This window comes from Hirundo rustica, chromosome 2 (genome assembly GCF_015227805.2).
Source record: "Hirundo rustica isolate bHirRus1 chromosome 2, bHirRus1.pri.v3, whole genome shotgun sequence".
NCBI classification, from domain to species: Eukaryota; Metazoa; Chordata; class Aves; order Passeriformes; family Hirundinidae; genus Hirundo; species Hirundo rustica.
Genome location: NC_053451.1, coordinates 43052336 through 43074794, shown reverse-complemented (window position 1 = coordinate 43074794; position 22459 = coordinate 43052336). Strand labels below are relative to the sequence as shown.

At 39.5% G+C, this 22459-nt stretch overlaps 1 protein-coding gene across 1 annotated transcript in view; it reads left to right on the top strand.

Moving 5' to 3' along the window:
- GUCY1A2 (guanylate cyclase 1 soluble subunit alpha 2) overlaps positions 1–22459 on the top strand; it is a 152399-nt gene that overhangs the window by 67348 nt on the left and 62592 nt on the right. The window contains 1 exon segment of the mRNA XM_040054960.1: positions 10341–10826. Coding sequence (XP_039910894.1) covers positions 10341–10826 — 486 coding nt within the window.

Sequence of the window (22459 nt, the reverse complement as noted above, 5' to 3'; positions counted from 1 at the left end):
TGGAAAAAATATCATTTTAAAGGCCTGGTGCAGTTCTCACTAAAATCAGCTTTATATATTTACAGTGACTTCAGTGAGAAGTAGAATGGCTCTTTCTTATTATATCTATCTTAAGAATGATTGGACTGGGAATAGAAGAAATTTCTTCTCCTCATGTTCTGAAAATTTATACTGCACCAAGAGACCAGAATTGATTAATCCCAATATCAAATTCTAATGACAAAGTCTTTTATCAAAGCTGCAAAAGTACTTGATGTGTGGGGTAATAAAAATCAAAGCAAAGTAAAAATACCAACAGAGGACTCCAATTCTCATCAGTTTCCTCGGTGTGGTGCTGGCAGGAATTTCGAACAGATTTATGTATTTAAGATGACTTAGGGAAAGAGCTGGATTCTCTAAGTCCTAAAGGTGAAAAATTCTGCAAGCTAGCTAGTGCATGGGCTAAGAAATCTTTTAATCGTAGGAATTTTAAGATACCTAGGTTGGTGGTGAAATGTCATATCTCCTAATGGTTGCTATATATATCTGTTCTCATGGATCAAAGGGGAAAGCTGCTTCTGCTGCTCCTTGCCTACTGTTTTCATGAATAAACATATGCACTTATTTAACCATTTCACTGCTTTTCGCTAAAAATAAATTTCCACAAAGAAACAAGTGAGCCCGAATCTGAGAAAAAAAGTACTTAGCAAGAAATATCACATAAGTAAGAGTAATTTCTCCTGGTAGATCTTCTCAGGCAGCTGGGACAGATCACGTTCAAAGCAGAAGGTCTTGTTATGGGGAGAGCTCTGCCAGCGGAAGGATTAGGTGAAAGACTGATTCATGCATCTGCACAAATCTTGGGCTGAAGACAGTAGTAACTAATCCAAAAAGCAACAACACTATGGAAAATGGCAACATCTCCACTCCCTTTCGTGTGCTGACACATCCCTCCATAATCTTGCTTGGTTGACATTGACAGAAATAAGTAAAAACTATCTGTCTTTAAAAAACTGACACATAATATTGTCAGTTATTAAAGGTTTTCACAGGCATGAGATAATTAGAGATTTGATTATGTAAATATATATAGCATTTATTTGTAACCAGATGTTTAACAAACATTAATTGGAAATGTCATTCTTTCATTTGTCTTTCATGGAGAGAGAATATTAAATATGGGAGCTTTCCCTTATACTTTGATTGATCTGTTGTGATAAAACTGTAGTGGGACCGCAAGTATAAAAATGCATTTTGCTTTGAAATGCAAAATTAAAGCAAGTGTGTGGCTTGGAGCGTATTTATTGCTACCACCACTTTCACAGTTCACAGATCTTGAGTCTGTTGCCCAGAGTGGCTGTGGATGTCCCATCCCTGGAATTCTCCAAGGCCAGGCTGGATGGGGCCCTGAATAAGATGGTCTAGAGGAAGACATCCCTGCCTCTGGTGGAGGAGGTTAGAACTTGATGATGTTTACTGCCCCTTCCAGCCTAAGCCATTCTATGGTTCTGAACAAATGAGTATGTCTCTGAAAATTGTTTCCACTCCTCTGCTCCTGACCAAAGCAGACTTTTCTAACACTGATTCTGCACATTCGTGACTCTGTGTTGTTGGGGTAAGGTGGGCAGCTGAATATCTGCACAGGGTATCCTGGTTTTTAATGAGGTAGCAGAGACTTGTATTGTTGATAGGTAAAACTCTAGTGTGCTAATAAAGGTGTGTGTAACCTGAAAGCAATCTTAGTGGATGAAACTGATTTTGCAGTAAAATGAAAACCACTTTCTTGAGTTGAAAGGGACCTATAAGGTTCATCAAGTCCCACTCCCTGCTTCTCACAGGACTACCTAAAACTAAACTAAGCCATATGTCAATCTGACCATTGTCCAGATGCTCATTGATTGACAGGTGGTTTAGGTAAAATGTTTTCTGGATGCTCTCAGGGTGCTGCAGGCACCAGGCCCACCTGAGTGCTGGGAGCTGTGGGAGTCTGCGAGGGCGGAGGGGCAGCGCTGGCAGCCAGGACCTGTCCCAGGCACGCAGACTGGGTGTGTGGGGGCAGCCCAGCACCAGCACTGGCACCTCCCTGGGGCTGGGGATGGGGAAAGACCTTGGATAGGCCCATGGCCAGGCAGGGCAGGGCTGTGAGAGCGTGGCTGAGGCAGGACTGACAGCCGGAGGGGCTGACGTGGGTCCAGGGCCCTGGGCAGGGGCCTGGGAGGCTGGGCAGGGACTGTCAGGCCAGTGGTGCCTTTGGGACTTGCACAGGTCGTGTTTAAGTATATGAAGATATTTATTCATGGAAAAAAAATTCAATCTGTTCTCAGTGTGTTGATGTTCAGAGGGACTTTGAAATTCTCTTGGAAGCACTTGGTGAGTTTCTTTTTGTTTTGCAAACTGTCTGGTCTTGCCCATGCCATGTTCTACCTTTCTGCTGTGCTGAGTTCACCCACTCCTCTGCTTGAGAGCATCTGTAAGGGAAGCTGACCAAGGAGGACGTAGGGTTGAATTCTGACTCTTTGCTGTCTTGTGAAGATAGATGTTCCTTTGAAGGAATCCTTTTCCCGTTGTTTTTATTCTAGGGCTAGATTTATCTTGGACTTACCCAAGTAGCAGTCGGGACTACCTTCTTAAGAGCAATTTCTCTGTCTTGAAGCAGGAAAAATAAACTGTAAATCATTGTGACCTTTTTCAGGTGGAGTCCATTGTTGCCTTTTGTTTATCTAGTTGGTTTGGCAGACTAATGTCTTAAGCTTAGAGTCATCTTCTTTACCTTTCCCCCTTTCACGTGTCCTCACAGGCGGCTCCATGCTTTTGATATGTCATGCATACTTATGCTTCTTGTGGAGTAGATCCTATCTCATCCTAATTTGTTTTCTTTCAACATGCCACACTTACTCATTTGATACCAAGAAATTATTTCAGAGGTCCCGGTTTACAACTGAAAGATACTACTGTTTCTCTCATTATCACTTTTTCTTTCATTATCACTCTCTCTTTTACATTATAGAAAATGAATGTATTCCCACCAAAATTTTGGATTTCCTAAAGGTACTATATTTTTGCTGCCAGTCTTGGTTCGTGAGGTCTCAGTGACATACAGAAAATATTACATTTGGTTACTTTGGTCTGAAGATTGTTGCACGTTATGAAACACTCCAGGGTTTGCTATAAATAATGATAATTTTTTAACAGTCACTTTGCTGCTGTGTGGAATAATATTCTTTTGACAAAGCAGTGAGCTGGAAATACAAACTTGTAAGCAAATGCTGAGAGTTACAATTTCACAAGAACCCAAGCACATCCTGAGTTGTGCTGAGTAAACCTAATCTAGTTTATTCAATTGTGTCAGGCATTGACTGAAAAGTTATTTTTCATTTCTTTGGAGATGATATGTATTTGTCTTAGTTTTGTATATTTTTTTTCAATAAAACAGGGGTGTAATGGAAGAGGGTATTTTGTTATTTTTTCTACAGATAAAATAGCAATTCAGGGTTTCATTAGAATATGATTTTTCTTATTTTCCTGAATCTTTCTTCACAGCTAGTTCTGCTGGGTGTGGCTCTGACTTACCACACTCTACAAGCAGAGAAGGAATATTGGAGAGGTTTTAATAGCTGTTCCTTTTTCTGTCTTAAGGGTCAGAGTCATGCTCTGCCTATCTGGTGGTCAGCCAGCTGCAGAGATGCAGTAATTTTACAGGAATACCGGGTCTTCATTTTATTGAGTTGAGGTTTGGAGCATTTAAAATAGAAATCTATTAGACCAACAGAGAACTTGTATTTACCTAATGTACTTAACATATCAACATTTAGCTATCTTTCAGTGTACAGCAGTACATTCACTCCTATGAATTAAGTTTATTCTGATAGGAGGTAGACTTAACTGACCAGTACAGGCATGTATGTTCAAGCCTTGTGCTCCCTTCACAACAGAGAAATGTAGGTATTTCTACACATGAGGACTCATTTGTCTGTGACGTAGATGTCTCATGTAGATCACACAACTTTTATTCCAGAAGGACCTGTTTCTGTTACCTGTAGAAGGAGTCATAAATTGACAGAAGCAATGAATTCGACACTGACACTACATTAATTATCCCCAAAATAACTTGTGTAGTTTTTGTTTGAATGCAAAATGATACTCTACTATCTCTTTCCACCTAGATTTCTGTTAAGTTACTGGTTCATTCTTCTGCTTTCCAGACAGATTGATCACCTTTGACAGGTGTCACAAATCTCCACTGATGCATAATCCAACTCCTCACCATAATCCAACTCCTCATTAATGATGTTTGCATTCTCACTCTCCCTATGAATACAAGAATATCCCATATTAAACATTTTTTTTTCCATTTTGTGCCTTTTACTTTTTGTTTATTTCATAGACTGAAGTTGGAAGGAACCTCTGGGGGCCATCACTTCAACCCTCTGCTCAAGCAGAGTCACCTAGAGTAATTTTCCCAGGACCACATCCATGTGGCTTTTGAGTATCTCCAAGGATGGAAACTCCACAATCTCTGTATGCAGCCTGTAGCAGTGCTTGGTCATCCTATATAAAAAAAAGTGTTCTCTGATGTTCAGAGGCAGCCTCCTTTGGGTAGGTTATGTCTGTAGCCTCTGGTCCTGTCTCTGGGAACCACTGGAAAGAGTCTTGCTCTGTCATCCCTGATCCCTTCAAGTACTTATCTACCTGGATAAGATCATCCTGAGCCTTCTCATCTCCAGGTTAAATAGTCCCAGCTCTCTCAACCTTTCCTCATGGGGACGATGTCCCAGGTTCCTATCATCTGTTTGACCTTTGCTGGATGCTCTCCAGCATGTTCATGTGTCTCCTGTACTGTGGATCCCAGAACTGGACACGGTACTCCAGGTGTGGCCTCACCAGTTCTGAGCAGAGGGGAAAGACCACTTCCCTCCACCAGCTGCAACACTCCTCCTAACAGAGCCCAGAGTACTTCTAGCCTTTGATGCAAACGCTCATTGCTGGGTCATGTTCAATTTGGTGTCCACCAGGATCACCAGGGCCTTTTCTGAAAAGTTTTGCCACTGGATTTGTAGAAGAGTTTGACCTCTTTGCATTGGCACTAAGTATTTTTGGAGAGTTTTATATGCTTAGATTTTTCTTCTTTGGGGCAAACCATCAAATGTTTTCAAATTTTTTTGTAGGTCATGTTTTTTGAGACCTTTCATTGCCTTCATTGCTTTTCACCAGGCTCTCCAGTCGATCCACTGTGGATGCTGACGGTGGTCAAAGAGAAATTTTTAGGCATCAGGCAGCAGCGAGAACCTGTGAGAAAGCAAGTCAGATGGACTTTCCCAGGCATTTGTTCTGGGGGACCTGTGAGGAGATATTCCAAACAATTTCTGATCTTTGCACCTGCTGCTTTTCCAACTTGTTTATTTGTAAAGATATTTATGAAAGGGTGTTGGCTTGAATACCCAATCATGTTCAGTATCGGAACAGTGTATAAAAAGAGTGTGTTTCTAATAAACATTGCTATATGCCCTCCAAGAAGATTTGGAGTCTCGTATCATTATTTGCCGTCCCAAATATATAATGATAATCCACCTCTGTGTTATAACTAAAAAAGTACAGATTTGCCCTTGTGGTGTCTGAAAATTGGTGATCACAGCATAAGGATTACTTCCTGTGTTGGCAAACTGTATTTTTGTTTACATAGTCCTGTATAGTGCTTTCTTTCTAAATGACAGGATGACATGTTGGCTTACATTAATTTGTTCCATTCTGTGCACTCTGCGCCATCTTAGGAATACGTATCCTGCCTCTACTTTTTGCATTTAATTATTTCTGTCTAAACATATTTATTGCCCTTGTTTTGAATTCCAACTTTAGCCCATTTTTCCAACTGAAGAGTTGTTGTGTTTTTTTTTTTAATTCCAGTGTTGTCTGTCATACTCTCAGCCCTTGTAGATGTGTCATGGAAACATAGCAAGGAAGTCGTTACATTTCTTTCTGCAAGTGTACTGTTTGCTTGTCCAGTGTTCACAAAATCCCCATAGCCTCTAAGTGCACAAATATTATGAAATACCTTGCTGTAAGTGTTCCTGACACACTGCCATGTATCCTATAGGACATTCAGGGAAGTCCATGTGTTTTAAAATTTAGGTTGGCAGCTGTACCTGCTTTCTGAAAGCCACCCCCTACTCTTTGTGCCTTGAAGTGATGATGGTGATGGTGTTCAGGTTCAGGCTGATTTTGCCTCAGTCTTTCCATCCTCTAAATGACTTTGAGATGGATAAGGAAGCAGCTTCATTTTCTCTTACCGAATTTGTTCATGAAATGAGGCATGCATGTGCAAATGTATATGAAAGTGTGGCCTAGCACTGTAATCTATTCCCTTTAAATAAAATAACAACAACAACAAAAAAGACTATTATCACAGTTTGGGAGGGTTTATGCACTGATCAATATCAAAGAAGCATCTCCACTGAAATTTGTGGATTGCAGAGGCTTCAGAAAAGGTCTGGCCAATTAGAAAGAAAATCCTTTTTAACCCCCAGTTATTTCTCAAGGATACCATCCTGTATTTCCTTAATCTTTCTGAGATGTGCATACCTTCTCTCAGTCTCTATTCCAAAACATACATCTTTGTGCGGAGTAGTATCCTCACTCAGTGCAACCAGTGAAGCTTTCCCTTGTGCTTTTCCTTAAAGATTGGGGAGTGGACTTGGCATTTGATTCATAAGCTTTTTGGTCCTAGGGTGGCTTGCATCCAGAGTATGCAGAGAGTGTGCAGAGTGTCGGGTATTGTGTACCTAATGAATTAGCTGGTGGTGCGCTGTTCAGTAGGAGACTCCGTGTTCTCGAAAAGCAGCTTGAGAACCCATCAGTATTTCTGAGCTGGGTCTTTGGTGAGAGAGGCTGAAAGAGTTCCTTTGAATCAGGAGCTGTTTGCTCCCTTTCTTTGCAGTGGATTTATGGTGGAAGTAAAATTCAGTGATAGGTTTTTTGTTTTTCATCGTGGAGCTACTTAGGCTGCACTGCCATTTCACAGCAACATAAGACTGTAAAATATGATATGTAATTGCTCTTTTCAAAATGTTCTCTTACACCACTGTAAATCAGGAAAATGTCCTCTAAAAATGGTAGAATTATTCTCATTTTATTCAGTAAGAATATAATTAAAGAGAGAGGAAGGCAATGAAATGTAGCAGTAATTAAATACAACTGATGACAGAATGTTCCCATCTTTCCTTGGTTACAAGAAAGATGGCTGATGCCATCTTGATTGTCTATAGGCTTATGGTCCAGGTGTAAAGCTGTCCAGCTTTGAGGAGATGCTTAGAAGTGTGAATTACTATGGCAAGCTTGAGGCAAACCTGATATCCTAAAACATCGGCTATATTTCAAGATACAAAGAGGAATATAAGAAGCAAGAAAAATCAAAGAAAAGAGACAGAGGTCATGCTGGATCACAATTGCAGACTGAATTCTGCCAGAAAGTGTCTGAATGATCTCTGAAGCTTCTTAAGTAAGGAAAGGGCTTTGCAAAAACTTGGAAGAATGATGTAGTCTTAACTCTTCTCTACTGTTGTTCTTTACAAGATCTGAGTTTCTCCCCAGGAGAACTGGGGCAGTTTTTTTTCTGCTGTCCTGTTCCCTGATTTGGCAACTTGAAGAGACTGGCAGGCCATTTTCTAAAACATCCATCAGTCATCAAGTGAGAGCAGGACAACAGAATCACTAATGTAACATGAAAGAAGTGATAGGAAACATCAACAATTCCTGTTAAGCAAAACAAGCGATAATAATATTCAGGGGATAATGCTGAAATATCACTGAACCTTTGACATTTTTAGGAAGCTAATCAGTTGTGTAGGGAGAATATCTTTGCAAAAGTTTCTAAAAATGCTCTGGAAACACTCAACCTTGTTGAAGCAAGGGCTCACTTGGTTATTATTAGTTAAGCATTTTACAGGATTGTCTGTCTTTTATTGTTTTTCACACGTAAGTATCAAAGTGTGTTACAGGATGGTCAGTAGCATTGTTCCTGCTGTGCTGAAAGACCAAATAAGAAGTCAGGGTTGATAATTTGCCTGAAGTTACCCAGAAGCAGAGCCCAGAACTCCAGAGTGCCTGTTTGGTACATTATTTACTCAGTCAGTGTTTCCTGAGAAAAGTCCATGCCGGGAAGGTTGGCACAATATATTAACACAGACCGAGATCACATCTAAGAGTTTAACACCTCAAATTGACAGAGGCGAAGTGGGAGCACAGGGGGATGCATTAATTTTCTTCTAGTCTCACAGCAGGTTAACAGGAGAAACACAGCTCCAAGCCAGGTGCCTTGCCTTGCTGACAAGCAGCTCAACCCCAGGCCAGGCTGGCTCAGCCAGGGTCTGTGGTCACACTCTCTCCTCCTGAGCTGAAAACACCCTGTTTTCACCTGGAGATGGAAGAGGCAAGTGATAACATGAGATACTTTTATTTTGTATGAGAGTGAAATTCTACAAACAGAAAACTCTCTGGCACAGGGGAAAAAAATAGGAAGAGAATTTAGAAATGCTCTACCATGTATTTCGTATTTGGCAACTTGTACTTTGGAGTTCAAACAATTTTGTGTGTGCCCTTTTGAAAGCATGAGCATGTATGAAGAAAGCATCCCATTTCCCAGGGAGCCACATTTCAAAAGTAGAAAAAGAACACTTAGCCATGGAGCATTAAATCAGCTCATGTAGGTAGCTGACTAGCTTCCTCACAGAGACGAATGTCCCAGAGTGAAGCTGAGGAAGCAAGGCTTGGAAATCTAAATATTAGTAGGTGTGCAGGAACATAAATTACAAAATTTGGCAATTTTAATGACTTGCATTTATTTCCACTTTCTGAGTTCCCTGGCTGATATCAGAAGCTGCATGTTAGGCTGATAGCAGAGAGGGCAGAGGGCAATAAGGACAGGATAGGCTGGATTCCCATGTTGCCATAGAGTCTGCAATGACAGCATATTACCTGATGTAAAAAAAAACAAACATAGAGCTTCCTGAAATCTCCCCCAAACATGGAAGTACCATGTGGGATTACCTGTCACATCAGCAGGAGCTTTCAGGCCACTGGACACTTGAATCACATCATTATTACAGACACCTCTGGATTCCCTGGTGGAGGTTTTTCTATTTTGCTTGGTAGGATTATGGATAGAAGGAGGATTAAATGGTAAGTGAATAATGTGACACCAAGTGAATGCCTACATGATGAAAGAAATGGTGGCTGGAGGAGGCCTTTTCATTTCGAGAGATTGTGTGGAATAGAAAACACAGATATAAGTCATTATGGTGCCTAACACTGCTTAGATGCTCAAGGTTTGTGTGTTGTGCCACTATTGACTATGAGATACTATGGGTAAGATCTCTGAGCATTTTAGGTCACCTAGCACAGTATTGCCCTGTGCTATTTGTGCAGTGCTGGAATGGAAGCATTAATGGGGTTGTTTTTCATGACAGAGGCTATGGCAAGCTGTATTTACAAAGAAATACAGTTTGTCTGATTTAATTTAGTTTTCAGTGTCCATTTCAGTCTGGAAGTTTCGTGCTTGACTGCCTTCATACAGCAGGAGGTAGCAATCCACGGCCTCAGTAATATCAACCCTTGGACAGCGCTCAAAACATCTAGCCATTTAACAGGCAAATGCAAAAGCTATAAACCAGTGTGGTGAATCACCTGATGTTCCTTCCCTACTTCACCTTCTGCTATTCCACAAATACAAATTGGATGAATCCCTATTACCCAGAAATCTGCAGATTCTGAGTGTCAGCCTTCAACTCTGCTGCTCCATGGGAAGGAAAACAGGAAACAGGAGAACTACTATGATATTTCCATGCTATTTGTTATTTTATAGAGCTGTTTTTCACATCTATTTTTGATTCCTCCATGAAATGCCACAATTGACTTGTATTAGATATTTTGCTGAAAAAACAGAAGGCATTTAATTTCACTAACCTGCTTTACTTCTCTTTACGTTTTTTTTTGCTTTTTTGTAATTTATAGCTAAGTAACAGAGAAAGAACAACTCTGACATTGGCTTGTAAGGGCAGGTACATTCCAGAGGCATTATTTAGATGGCACTCTGAGAATACATATTATTGCTTTCTTATTTAATTGGGTACAAATAAAATCCAGTGTCTGATTTGGATTTTGACACTTTTGTGTCAGTTTAGGTTATTTTCTGACTGAATTGGGTGAGCAGACTGTGAGCCTCATTACTTGAGTAGGTGAGTGCAAGAGGCTTCTGTATAAAAGGCTACAGTTAATTGTTTTAGCTGAAAAAATGGAGAGGGTAGAATGAGGATATAAGCGGATTTTTCCCCTTGTCTAAACTATTTTTTTTTTTTTTTTTCATTTTACAGGTGATGGAAATTAAAGGACAAATGATTCATGTGCCAGAATCAAACTCGATATTGTTTCTAGGCTCCCCCTGTGTGGACAAGCTGGATGAGCTGATGGGCCGAGGCCTCCATCTCTCAGACATACCTATCCATGATGCTACTCGTGATGTCATATTGGTTGGGGAGCAAGCAAAGGCGCAGGATGGCTTGAAAAAACGAATGGATAAGCTGAAGGCAACGCTAGAATGTACACACCAAGCCCTGGAAGAGGAGAAGAAGAAGACTGTAGATCTCCTTATTTCTATTTTCCCTGAAGAGGTGGCCCAGCAGTTGTGGCAGGGGCAGCAGGTTCAGGCCAGGAAGTTTGATGATGTCACCATGCTCTTCTCGGACATTGTTGGCTTCACTGCCATCTGTGCTCAGTGCACACCCATGCAGGTCATCAGCATGCTCAACGAGCTCTACACTCGCTTCGACCACCAGTGTGGATTCCTTGACATCTACAAGGTAATGGCTCAAGTCCTAGCAAAAGATACTGAAACAAAGGCAGAAAAAAATCTCAGTCACTTTCTTCCTAAATTGCAAACGTACCTTAGAAAAATATGAAGGTAATGTTTTTGTTTTATGTGCAAAAAAACCCAGATCTGAAATATGATCAATTTATGTTTCAATATGAAACTGTCATCATGGTACTCCCATGGGAATAAAGGCCTCATATTCCCATTTTCTTATAGAAATAAACATCTCCTGTATGATAGCCGGTTTCCTTTAGATGACACATCCTAATGATGAAGAAGTGCACAGTGATGAATCCTAACCCAAGGTGCAGCTTCTGGAAGGCACTCGCTTTCGACTTGAATGGTTTAGGCATTTATCTTCCTCTTGAAAGAACTAAAATTTTCCATAAGGAGCAGAGCATTAGCTAAAAAAAATGATTACAAGAAACTTCAACTTCTGCTGAAAAATAGGAAGAGGACAGCAGATGTCTATGCATAGTAAATGTAATGATGTGTGCCATGGTGTGCCATGCTCCAAAGGAAATGTCACATGTGATGATGCCATTAGAGAACTCATCTTCACTTCTCTTAAATGGATTTGGTGTCCAGTATGTGTTTGAGAGAAAAAACAGGGGAGGTAGAATTTAATAAATGTGCTGAAGGCATTAGCAGTGTAATTATCCTGAAACCTACAGACTGTTTTGTATATGGAATGCCTTTAATTTTGTGATAGAATAAATAGAGCGAGTTTCTTTTTATATGTTAATGCACTAGAGAAAAGAGATGTGGTTGTAAAATTATATATTGACTTTATTATGTTCCTGAGGTTTGCAAACTAACTGTTTTCAAACTATTTCATACAGTATTTGTCGATAGGTTGTAGAGAAAAAGGTCTCACAAGTGTCCTGCTCCTTTCATTTCTAGCCTTTAATGCACCTTAAAAGGAATTGAAAAATAATTACTACCCATCTAAATAATAATCATGGCTGAAAAGTTACAGCATGTACCACAGATAGAACTGAAAATGGTATAGCTAAAGGTTGGTACGGCAGTTTACCAAAGTAAATAAGCACACTGTAAAGAAATTTTGGGCTCCTGGTTTAGGGGTTTGTTTTACTAATATTTAGAAGCCAAAGGCCATCTTGGGACATGAATGCAGTAGAAGGTACCAGCCCCATTCGAAAATTGTTACGGTGATGCCATCAGAGAAGATGGTGAGTGTGATCTCAGTTTGTGTTAGTCTAATGTTGCTGCACTGGTTTATGGCCCAGCTTCAAGAACAGGACTTGAGGAACTTCTAGCCCAGAGTCAGGAGGAATACCGAGTGACCCTGCTTCACATGCTGCGGGTTCACATGGGTGTATTCACTGTGCTCCCAGATGATTAATTCCAGCTGTTTTGAAGCATTCAGAATATTCTTTGTTGAAAATTGTGGTTGCATGAGAGTAGGATATAAAGTATCCAAAACTCTATGATCTAACTGTAAAGAAAGTTGGTTATGTCCTGTGAGAACACTAAGAAGGAATATTTATGCTTAGGTCAAGAATATTATTTCATTGAGACCATGGCTTTCTACCTTTCACCTAGCTTTGGGCTACTGTGGCTAGAAAGATGTTATTTTATTAAAAGACTGTCCTGACCAGTGAAATAAATTCATAGCTGTTGAGACAGGCAAGATGAGATTTATGCATTTGTGAAAAGGAAAGCACTTTCATGTCGAGACTCCCATGCAATTCTGTGAGCAAAGGTATGGATAAAACCTGGTTTTCTATGGAAGAATGGCTTAGAGCTCTAACACCCTTTCTCTGCTGCTATTGCCATTAATATAGGCAGTCCCCTCTCAGATCCTTTCATCCTGGATTTTCCTTTTCTCTCTACTCCCCCCGTCCTCGGTCCCTGCCTATGTGTCCCTTGATTCCCACCACCGCTCACTCATGGGCAAGGCACTGTGCACTTTGGCTGTTTTGGAGCTGTATGTACCTTTTTTCTCCCCTCCAAATGTGTGGTTTTGTTTTTTTTTTTTTTTTTTTTTTTTACCAGAAGTCTAAAAAAAATTATGAGGGGTTAAGTAAAATGACTCACTTTAGCACTACAGAATGAAAAAACTCAGGCAATGAACCCTTTTTTATTTCACAAGAGAATCAGGCTTAAAATAAAATAGCAATCCTTTTGAAAGAAAATATTTGCATTTTAAAATGAATATAGCTTGTGTGTATATATCTTTTTCATTTTTTTCAGGTGATTTATGGAAGCAAATTTTATTGCTAGGAATGATCACCACCACCACCACACTTATGATTTTAGAAGTTATTGTCAGGTAGTGAATTTTAGATACTTAAACACCACTATTTGTACCCAGCTCGCCTCAAAGATATACTCGTGCAACTAGGCTACAGAAATTTAACATGTGACCTAAACACATCAGTTTTTAAACTTGCTTGTTTTTAAGCAGCATGGCAAGAATAATTTACAAAGATTATTTGGTGGGTGCATCTGAATTCCAAATTCACTATTTTGTAAAGAGAAAATTAACTGAAATGCAATAAATAAAATCCATGCTGTAAATTATTTACCCAGCTTTACCGTTACAGAATTTTGTATTCAGAACCTCACTGCTTCTAATCTGGCAATGAACCTGATATTTTCATTTGTCTCATGCTATTGGTCCAGGGATGTTTATAGAGAAATATAGCACAGAAAGAGCAAAGATCCTCACATTTAACTACTCAGACATAGAGGGAAAGCAAAATGAGCTCTTGGATAGAAAATGAAAATGCTTGGAGAGGGCTGAAGGGTAATGAGTTGACTCAGAAATTTCTTGGAAATCAAAGTAGCTATAACTGATGAGGTAAGGAAAGCTTATCCAATGGATGGAGGCACAGGTAAGAATGACACAGACAGATGATGGACTCAGAAAATGAATTTCACAGCAGCATTTGGAATGGATAGCCACAATGACAGATTACATTTGTCCAGGCTGAGGGGGAACATTGCCGTAATTGAGATGCATGGCGTTATGAGCCTGGGTGACAGTTCTAGAAGAATCTGTGTTCTAGAGAGTGAAACCTGGGAAAGAATCTGCTGACATACAGCCTTGGTGAAAAGATCAGGAGGGACACGTTCATACATGGAGTGACATGGCATACATGTGCATGATCATCACAGAAAAACCAGGAGGTGAAAGAACTGAGACCTGTTGGTGCATTTGGAAACTGGCGCTGCTGACTGTCAGAGCTAATTATATCTGGCTTCGAGTTGAGGAGTGGGAGAAAAAGTCAAGCAGGGAGTGCATTTCAGATCAGTGTCGCTGCAGATGCTTGGCAACCTGGTGTTTGTGGACATGCGAGTAGAAGCATGGACTCCAGGAGCAGAAGTCATGGGAGAGATATCTCAGTAAATTTTGAAAGCTGTGGCTTTGGGTAAAATATGTACTTGTTGGCCTGACTGTTTTGACCTGTTTTGCTCTGCATCTGAGTTCCTGTTGTCTGTCAGCCAAGTGCTGGGAAATGAGGCTTCAGTTAAGACATCTCTTTATCAAATAAGCTATTTAGATATGCTGCACCCATGTCTTCTGGCATTTAAAACTTAACCCTGCAGTCTGAAATCTTCCCTGCTTAAGATTCCCACAGCTTCTATTTCTCCTTCGTGTAGTACATATTTGACATTGGCTCATTTAAAATATTTTTCTGTTGAGTCCTTCTGCCTTTGTAGGCCTGCTTTCTCAGCTCTTTCCCCCCTCAGTTTCCTTTCTGAGACATTTCCCTCTTGTACCCTTTAACTGCCGTGTAAAGACAGTATTTATTGTGCATGTATTTTTGGCTGCATGGTTTTATATGTTGGCCGGGTAATGTCAACCCAAACAGAGCAGAACCAGGCCTTATCCTGTAGGTGTTAGTTTCTTTGTAGTTTCTCTAAACAGGGCAGAATTTGTCCTTGAAGACATTGCAGATTTTTCCTGATACTATACTTTACTTTCTGTGAATGCTAAGTCCCACTTTCCTTGTCTAAACAGAGAGTTCTAATTGTTTTATGAAAATTAACTGTGGTCAGCTGCTAGAATTTCTTTGCTATACCTCTTCATCATAAAAGTTTTAATTGAAAGTTTATTGAATATTTATATAAGGCAATATAATTATATACATTCATTTGACAGTCAGAATCCACAACTTCATTATGTGAATTCCTGCTTTTGTTTTGGTTTCATTATTTAGCTAAACTGGCACTCTCTCTGAGTGGTACCACACACATCTTCCTTGGGCTTTTATTCCTGGCAACATGATATACTTACTATATTAGATCTTTTTTTTCTGCTTTTATATGCCTAGCACTGTGCTTGTTGTAAAGACCCAAGTCTAAAAAATGATGGAAAATCTGGACTGTCCTGACATCCTTCGAGACCGATACCAGTTTTGAAAAATGTTGTTTATATTTAGGTTGTGATATAATACTTTTAGGAACATAATTTTAAACTCCCATTTGCTACGAATATCACATTACATTTCTGTACTGGTAGTTTAAGTTGCAGAAATCTGTATTCATTTTACAGAAAATACCAGTACATTCTCAGTGCTGTGACTTTCTGCTCATGTGAACTAATGCATGCTGTACTCAAATACATGTTCTTACCTATCAGTACTATAATGACTAAAGAGTACTTCAATAAGCAAAGTCATGAGCTTCAGACTATTCTGAAATTTTCCATGCTTTATGTTTCATAAGTTAAAAAACATAGTCTCCAAGTTTTCATGTAAAATCTATGGCCACTATTTTTGCCATCTGTCCATCCAGTTTTAACCTTTTAAGTTCTGTGCAAATAAGTGGTCATTTTGAGAAGTTTTGAAATTCTACACTTCAGCTTAGGCATTTTCAAAATGCAGGAAATGCAATAAAGATATGTAAAATGATAGTGATACTCTTGCATGAGCAATACGATACACATAAAATATTACAAGAAACCGTTTTTTAAAACGGAATGGTGCAGTTCTGAGGATTACCAGTGCACTAGATGTTGCTTCTTCCTGATAGCTTAAAGTCAGTGGGTTTTGAATATATAACAGATGAAAATGGGCAATAGAAAAAGATTTCCATTGCCCAGAAGCTTGCTCTCTCCATAGTGCCACCCCAGCCTGGTAGAGTTGTCTTCAGCACACTGCTCTGTTTGTGTCCCACCACAGAGGATTCCTGAACCTTCTTTCTCCTGTCTTTGAGCTGGCTGTGGCACTTTCTCCTCCTCGGAGACTCTGCCTGTACTTGGACTTGCTGGCACATTGGCACACCTCACTTAGTATGAAGTTAGAGCAAGGCCGGAGCAGCTATCTCTTTAGGGAACTCAGAAGTGTTCTTGGGTCAAGTTAAGGAAAAAAAGAAAACCCCTAAGAAAAAAAGAAGAAACACAAAATATTCTACAGATTTTTTTCCTGCAGATCTGGTGCAACACCGCTCAAGAACTCAAGAATATTTTAAGACTTCCCATTACTTTAAGCATATGTTTTTCTCCAGCATCGTGGACAATTTACACTTTCTGTCTTCAGGGAGATCTGCTAGCAAAGCAAACAGACACTCAGGCTCCGTAAGAGTTATTCTTTGCTTTATAAACATACAGCCCTGCACAAAGCACTAAAACATCTGTGCATGTTCTCCTGCAATACATCACCCATGAATCCTCTAAAGAGCCTAGGACTTCTGTTTCTGTATATAACTACATATCTACTTCTTCAGGAATACCATACTTGTATGTAATTCTATAATTCTTTTTGGGTTTTTTTTTTTGGTCTCTCTCATTTTACTTTGCCGTCATCTGGAATGCACACATTTGTTTGTGACTGCCCTTGTCCATTTCTCTCAAGTTGCATGGGAGCCTTGGAGTCTATGTCCAGCTTTCAGGTCCTGGGAGCACTTTCCAAGTCCTCAATTTGTACCTGAAGCCTGGCTATAAGCTGGCCTGTAACTTGAATAGGACCAAGGAGGGTGTCCTCCCTGCTGCAAACTGAGGAGCAAGCTACATACTGTGGCCAGACAGGGACCACGACTAAGGGCATTCGCCCTTGCAGCACACCTGATGCCATGTCCTTTTTTTATTCTGTCCAGTTTTTCCACCTTCTAAATTTTAGTACCTCTGAGGGACTAATTGTACTTTCCATCTGCTTTGGCTTTTCTCATTTTTAAGCAGTCTGGCTGGACTTTCATGTACCAAGATGCAACATTTTCATTCCTGCAAATAGCATTCATAACTGTACCTTAATTTATTGAATTATTTAAGTGAACATAGGGGATACTTAAGTAAGTTAATAGAAACTAGATAACATGAATTTCAGGACACATAAATTAAAGCTTGTAGAACCTTGAGGAAGATGTTCTGGTTTACTAGGAGTTTAAATACTGGGCATACCTATAGCAAATTAAGACCACACTCACATTGGGAGAAAGACAGCCACATTAAACTGAAATGTGTGTCATAGGTCATACATGATTATTTTAATATTTTCTTATTTTGTTAAATAGTTGTGCACTTTGGCATTGCAATAAGGCAGAATGCCAGCCAGGAAGTCTTCCGTTCATCAGAGATAATTGGTCTGATTTTACAATTTCCTATTTTCCTGCAGAAGGGAGAAATCATTTATACACTATGGATTTTTTTTCCATGTCGGTTGTGCGCAAACCTGATGCTGATGTCGTGTAGACAGCAAGTCTTCTGGCATGACTGTCTTAACTACTGAAAAAACCCTCTCTTTTAAGGTACTAGGTAGTAATTCTACATGGCAAGTACTATTTGTCTTTTTTCTTCTGTAGAGGAAAAAGCACTCTGAATTACTGTGTAGATGAAAGAGTTCCTGCATATATTACATACTGAAAGGTCTGTGCTTAAGACTGCTAAGTAGGTGCTGTAGAAAGGATTCAAATACAGCTTTTCCTGCAAAATGCTCCTGAACTTGCAAGTATGTACCGTCATTAAATTCACTAAAATAAGATGCCCTCAGGCCTGGTAAGAGCAATTGCTTCTTAATTAGGCTCCTGGGAAAGGAGCTTGGTTTTATAGGAAGTAACTTCTTTTAAAAAATGAGCTTTACAAGAAGAACAGAGTTCTGAACTTCATAGGTGAACGTCTGTAATCCGTCCCTTCTCACATGGGAGGAGTTTTCCTGAGGTATTTCCAAAAGCAGAATGTCATGTCATAGAAGTGTTGCAAAGTTACCTTGAAACTTGAGCACAAGATTTCACTGTCTGATTTTGAAAACATTAGAGACATTAGAAGCTAAGAGAGTGAAACAGTAAGTATAAACTGCAGGACATCGTTTGAAAACAAGTGTGTTCTCAGATCCTATCTTGAAAACTTTGTAATCCTTTCCAAAGCAGAAAGTTTTTTATAATATACCAGGGACTTGGAAATCTGTAAATAGTGCTTTACTGCTGACTGATATTGTTAAGCTTCAGCAGTGTTGCAAAATTCAACTGCTTCAAGGCTTTGCTGACAAATCTTTGCAGTAGAAAAAACTTAGAGAAAACTTCAAAATATAGACAGAGTTAGGCCTTAATTTATATTTACACAACAGCAAAACACCAAACAGGTTTTGTTTAATTTGTACAAGGACAGTATTCACTCTTTGCAGTGTAGACAGAAATGTGGATCTAGACCTATCTCAGGATCAAGAATACCTAGGCCAAGCTCAGAGCAGGCTTTTCTGAGCTGCAGTTACACCACCTCCAGAGAAAGAGCACACACACTTAATAATGTCTCAGGGAAATAACCTTCTCTGGTTTCCTGCTGGCATGTTTATTTGTTTTTTTCTTTCCTTAGAATCTGTTTTAGATTAAATGACTTGTTCAAATCTTTGTACCATAAGCTGCCCAAAATACCTCAAATCTGCTCTCCCTATGCTTAGTGATTAATAACATCCCGTGACCTGCATGCCAAAATATGCATGGCAAGATCCAGGACTTTTTGAGCTAAACAAGAGCTTGCTGTTGTACTGACAAATGGTATCGTAGCACTAGCAGTCAGCCCAGTCCTGCAGTCCTTTTCCTGGCTTGGGGTACTTCGTGGGAGCAGGAGCTGCTGTGGTGCACTTTCAAAAGCACAGAGCTCCCCTAGAGTCTTCTGAGAGTTTCACAGACTAAGCCTGTGGCCCACATAAACCTGCCCAGAAAAGCTTGATGATGACAACATGGGAGGTGTCTTGCATATCAAATGGCAGTCTGGGCATGGATGCAGGCAATTAAGCAAAGATACACACATTCACATCCTGCTGTACCAAATGGGGTAAAAAGAGGTTTACAGAGTTCAGGATGGAATATGTAGTTTTTCTCTTCAGTTACTGTAGAAAGAGTATAGATGAGTAGATTGACTTGAGGCTTCATTTTTGTGTGACTGACACTTGACAATGTGAGTTCCATCATGAATGAGAATGTTTTAAGGTTATTACTGATCTGCAGAGATACTCTGAGAATGATTTGGGTAGAAGGAAATATGGGAGTCAGTGACGTCTTGAGGTAGAATATGGATATCAAATAAATTGTTCCTGTGATAAGTGCTGAGATTACTGACTTAAAACGAAAATGGAGAGAATCTCCATTGTCTTCAGTCTTTGTCCCATACCAGTTGAAAACTGTCTTGTTTGCTGCTGGACTAGAAGTCATGAACAGGAATAATGAAGCCCAAATGATAAGTCTGAAGCACCATGTTGCCGTATACCACAGCCGTTTCCATATTCTCCTGCTGTAAAACTTAGGGCAGAAAACAGATGAAAGAAAAGCCCTTTGGGAGATACTAATAACTTCAAAGGTTTCCTTTACAGTTATACTTGCAAGAATTTCCTCTTAAGGCTAAATTTCACTGTATTCCTTTGGAGGGAAGACATTTTAGCTTTCATAAAAGAAATACATAGTTTTGGGGTACTGTGTAGTTCAGTCTTGCAGATGGAATGAAAATGGATAAACATGATAATGAATATTTTGTGAAAGAATAGGACTTTACTGTAGTTCCTGATAATTTCCAGTGCCATAGCCATTCACATCCTGAATTTTGGCATCATGCTGGGATGAAATTTCTAAACCCATCTCCTTTAACATTTATATGCTACCATGGAAATGCAGCCTGGGTGAGCAGGGAACAAGATGTTCTCCAGTAAGTCTAGGCTGAGGAGTACGTATAGAACTTACTCTGACTTTGCTCCTCAAAAAATGAAATCCAGGTCTTCAAATCAAAATTAATATGCTAGAAGGCATTGGTTTTTTTGTTAAGGTCGTCATAAGACTCACTTAAGGTTCATACCTCCTATAAATGTTGTTCTGAATTAATCTCAGAAACTGGAAAGGAAACTGATCTATGGAGTGTAGAAAGTTTTTCCGCTGGTTCATCTGACAATCTCAAGATCAGCTTTCCCTAAAGGACTATTTGATTTTGCAGAACTTGCCATGTTGATCTTTTAAAATTGACCTGCTTCTGTCACCTTTCAGGTTTGATCTGTCCTTCTGCCTCTTCACATCATCTTGTTAATTCTTTTTTTTCTACAGTTCTGAGATAGAGGTGAAAATATGCTACTTTTAGCATAGAGTTAATAATTTAGACTTATCCGCACAGTCAACAGAGGAGAGTTTGATTTTATAGGGTGTGAATTTTTTTTAAGTGTGAGATTTGTTTTGGTTTTTTTTCTGAAGGAGGTTCTTAGCATAGGTCAGATGACTGCAAGAGTTCCCATTCAGTTTGTTGATTATGAAGAGAATTGAGAGTGAATAACTCATATTCAAATTGCTATATTAAACATATTTCTGGTTAGGTGAACTGAATCTCGCTGGTGTAGGTTACAGCTGCTACATCCTAGCAACTTGCAGCCTGTAAGATGCAGCTGAAGCTGAAATAGTGCTTCTTCCCTGCTAGTGTCATCTAATTTTCACATGTTTTATAGTTACTTATTAATGTTCTAGTTGGATGCCATGTTATGGTTAATGCACAGAGTGTATTTTAACTGGGCAAAAGGAATTTTTACTGCATTTTAATTTCTCTCATACAATCAGCGTCCACCCAAGTTATTTCTTCCTGCTTTCTTTGATTTTTTTACAGTGCCACTGAAGTAACTCCCATCACCACTCAGCACGGATATTCTGTTGTGTCTCAATAGGGTCCCTTAGAGCACTTTGGTGGTTAATTCAAAGCTTGACTTTCTATAAATTATACTAATAAATGTGATGATTGTGGTCAAAACACCTCATCATTGCTCTATCCCGTTGAAACAATTAGTAACATAATTGATATCTATATTTGGGAACAGGGTATACCATATAGTTAAAGCTTGGATTACCTTAGAATCTGCCAAAATAGTGCATTATAATGGTCTGTGCTTGATAGTACTGGATGTGGCTGCTTGAAGAAGTACAACATGCCTTGTTAGCTACTTATGAAATGTCAGGCACACAGAACAAGCTTCTTTCTAGCATTTTCATTTTGAGATTTACCCCCTAAAATAAGAAGATTAAGTTCCTTATCCTCGTATTTGCTGAGGCATCTATGAAAATCTCCACTGTCTGCAGATGCTTGATTACTTTTAAAGGTTTTTTTTTATCTAAGTAAGACCTTGTTGTCATTAAGTTTCACGGGTTTCCTTGTGTCCTAATCCAGAACAATACTGATGTTGTTTTTATCTCTTGCTCTCTCACCCTCCACTGCTGTGGAGAGCCCACTTCTATCCCCTCAAGTGCCATGAAACCATCTCTGCTCCAGTCTGGACAAGCTCAGCTGTCCCAGCTCTTTTTCCCAGGTGCTTCAGCCCCCACCATCTTGTTTGCCCCTAGTGAGTTGGATCCAGTTTATCAATCTCTGTCTTGCACTGAGAACCCCCAAAGTGGATGTGGTATCTGGGCAGGGGGTGATTGGCACCCTGGTCTCTGTTCATACACCCAGACTGTTGTTGGCTGTCTTTGTTCCCAGGACTCATTGCTGGCCCATCTGGCATTACTGCCCTGCAAGACACCCAGGGTCCCTCTCAAAGTGCCACTCTTGGGGAGGTTGGCTGCATCAGTTCCAGAGAAATTCTTTCCCAGGGACAGGACTTTGCACATGTCCTTACTGAATTTCATAAGCTTCCAATTCATCTTGCCTGTACGTGTCACTCAGGATGGCAGCCCAGCCCTAGAGCAAATTGACAATTGACCTGTCTCCACAGTTTGGTATCAAAGTGTAGATTGATGCAGGTGCAAAAATGTTAATATCAGGAAAAACACCCCACAGATTTTGCTATAAAAAACATATATATATATATAATATATAATATATATTTTATATATATATATATTTATATTTATATATTTAAAGTCTAGATTTTTTTTTTTTTACATGCTGTATTTTGAAAAGTGTTAACTGCTCTGTACACATCCTATGCACTGAGAACACCGTGTCTGTATTTTGGTGGGAGAAGGTAAACATGCATAGGCAAAAGACAAAGGGAGAAGCAGGTTAAGATGGAGAATAATGCTCTTCAGTGCAAATAAAAAGACCCACAAACAAACTAGAAAAGTTAGTTTTCTCAGACAGAATAGTTAAATGATGAACAGAAGAGCATTAAACTGCAATTAGCTAAACCATTACCCCTTTCCCTGTTCACTATTGCTGTTTTCTTCACTTTCAAGCTCTTTAGGAGGGAATTGATATAA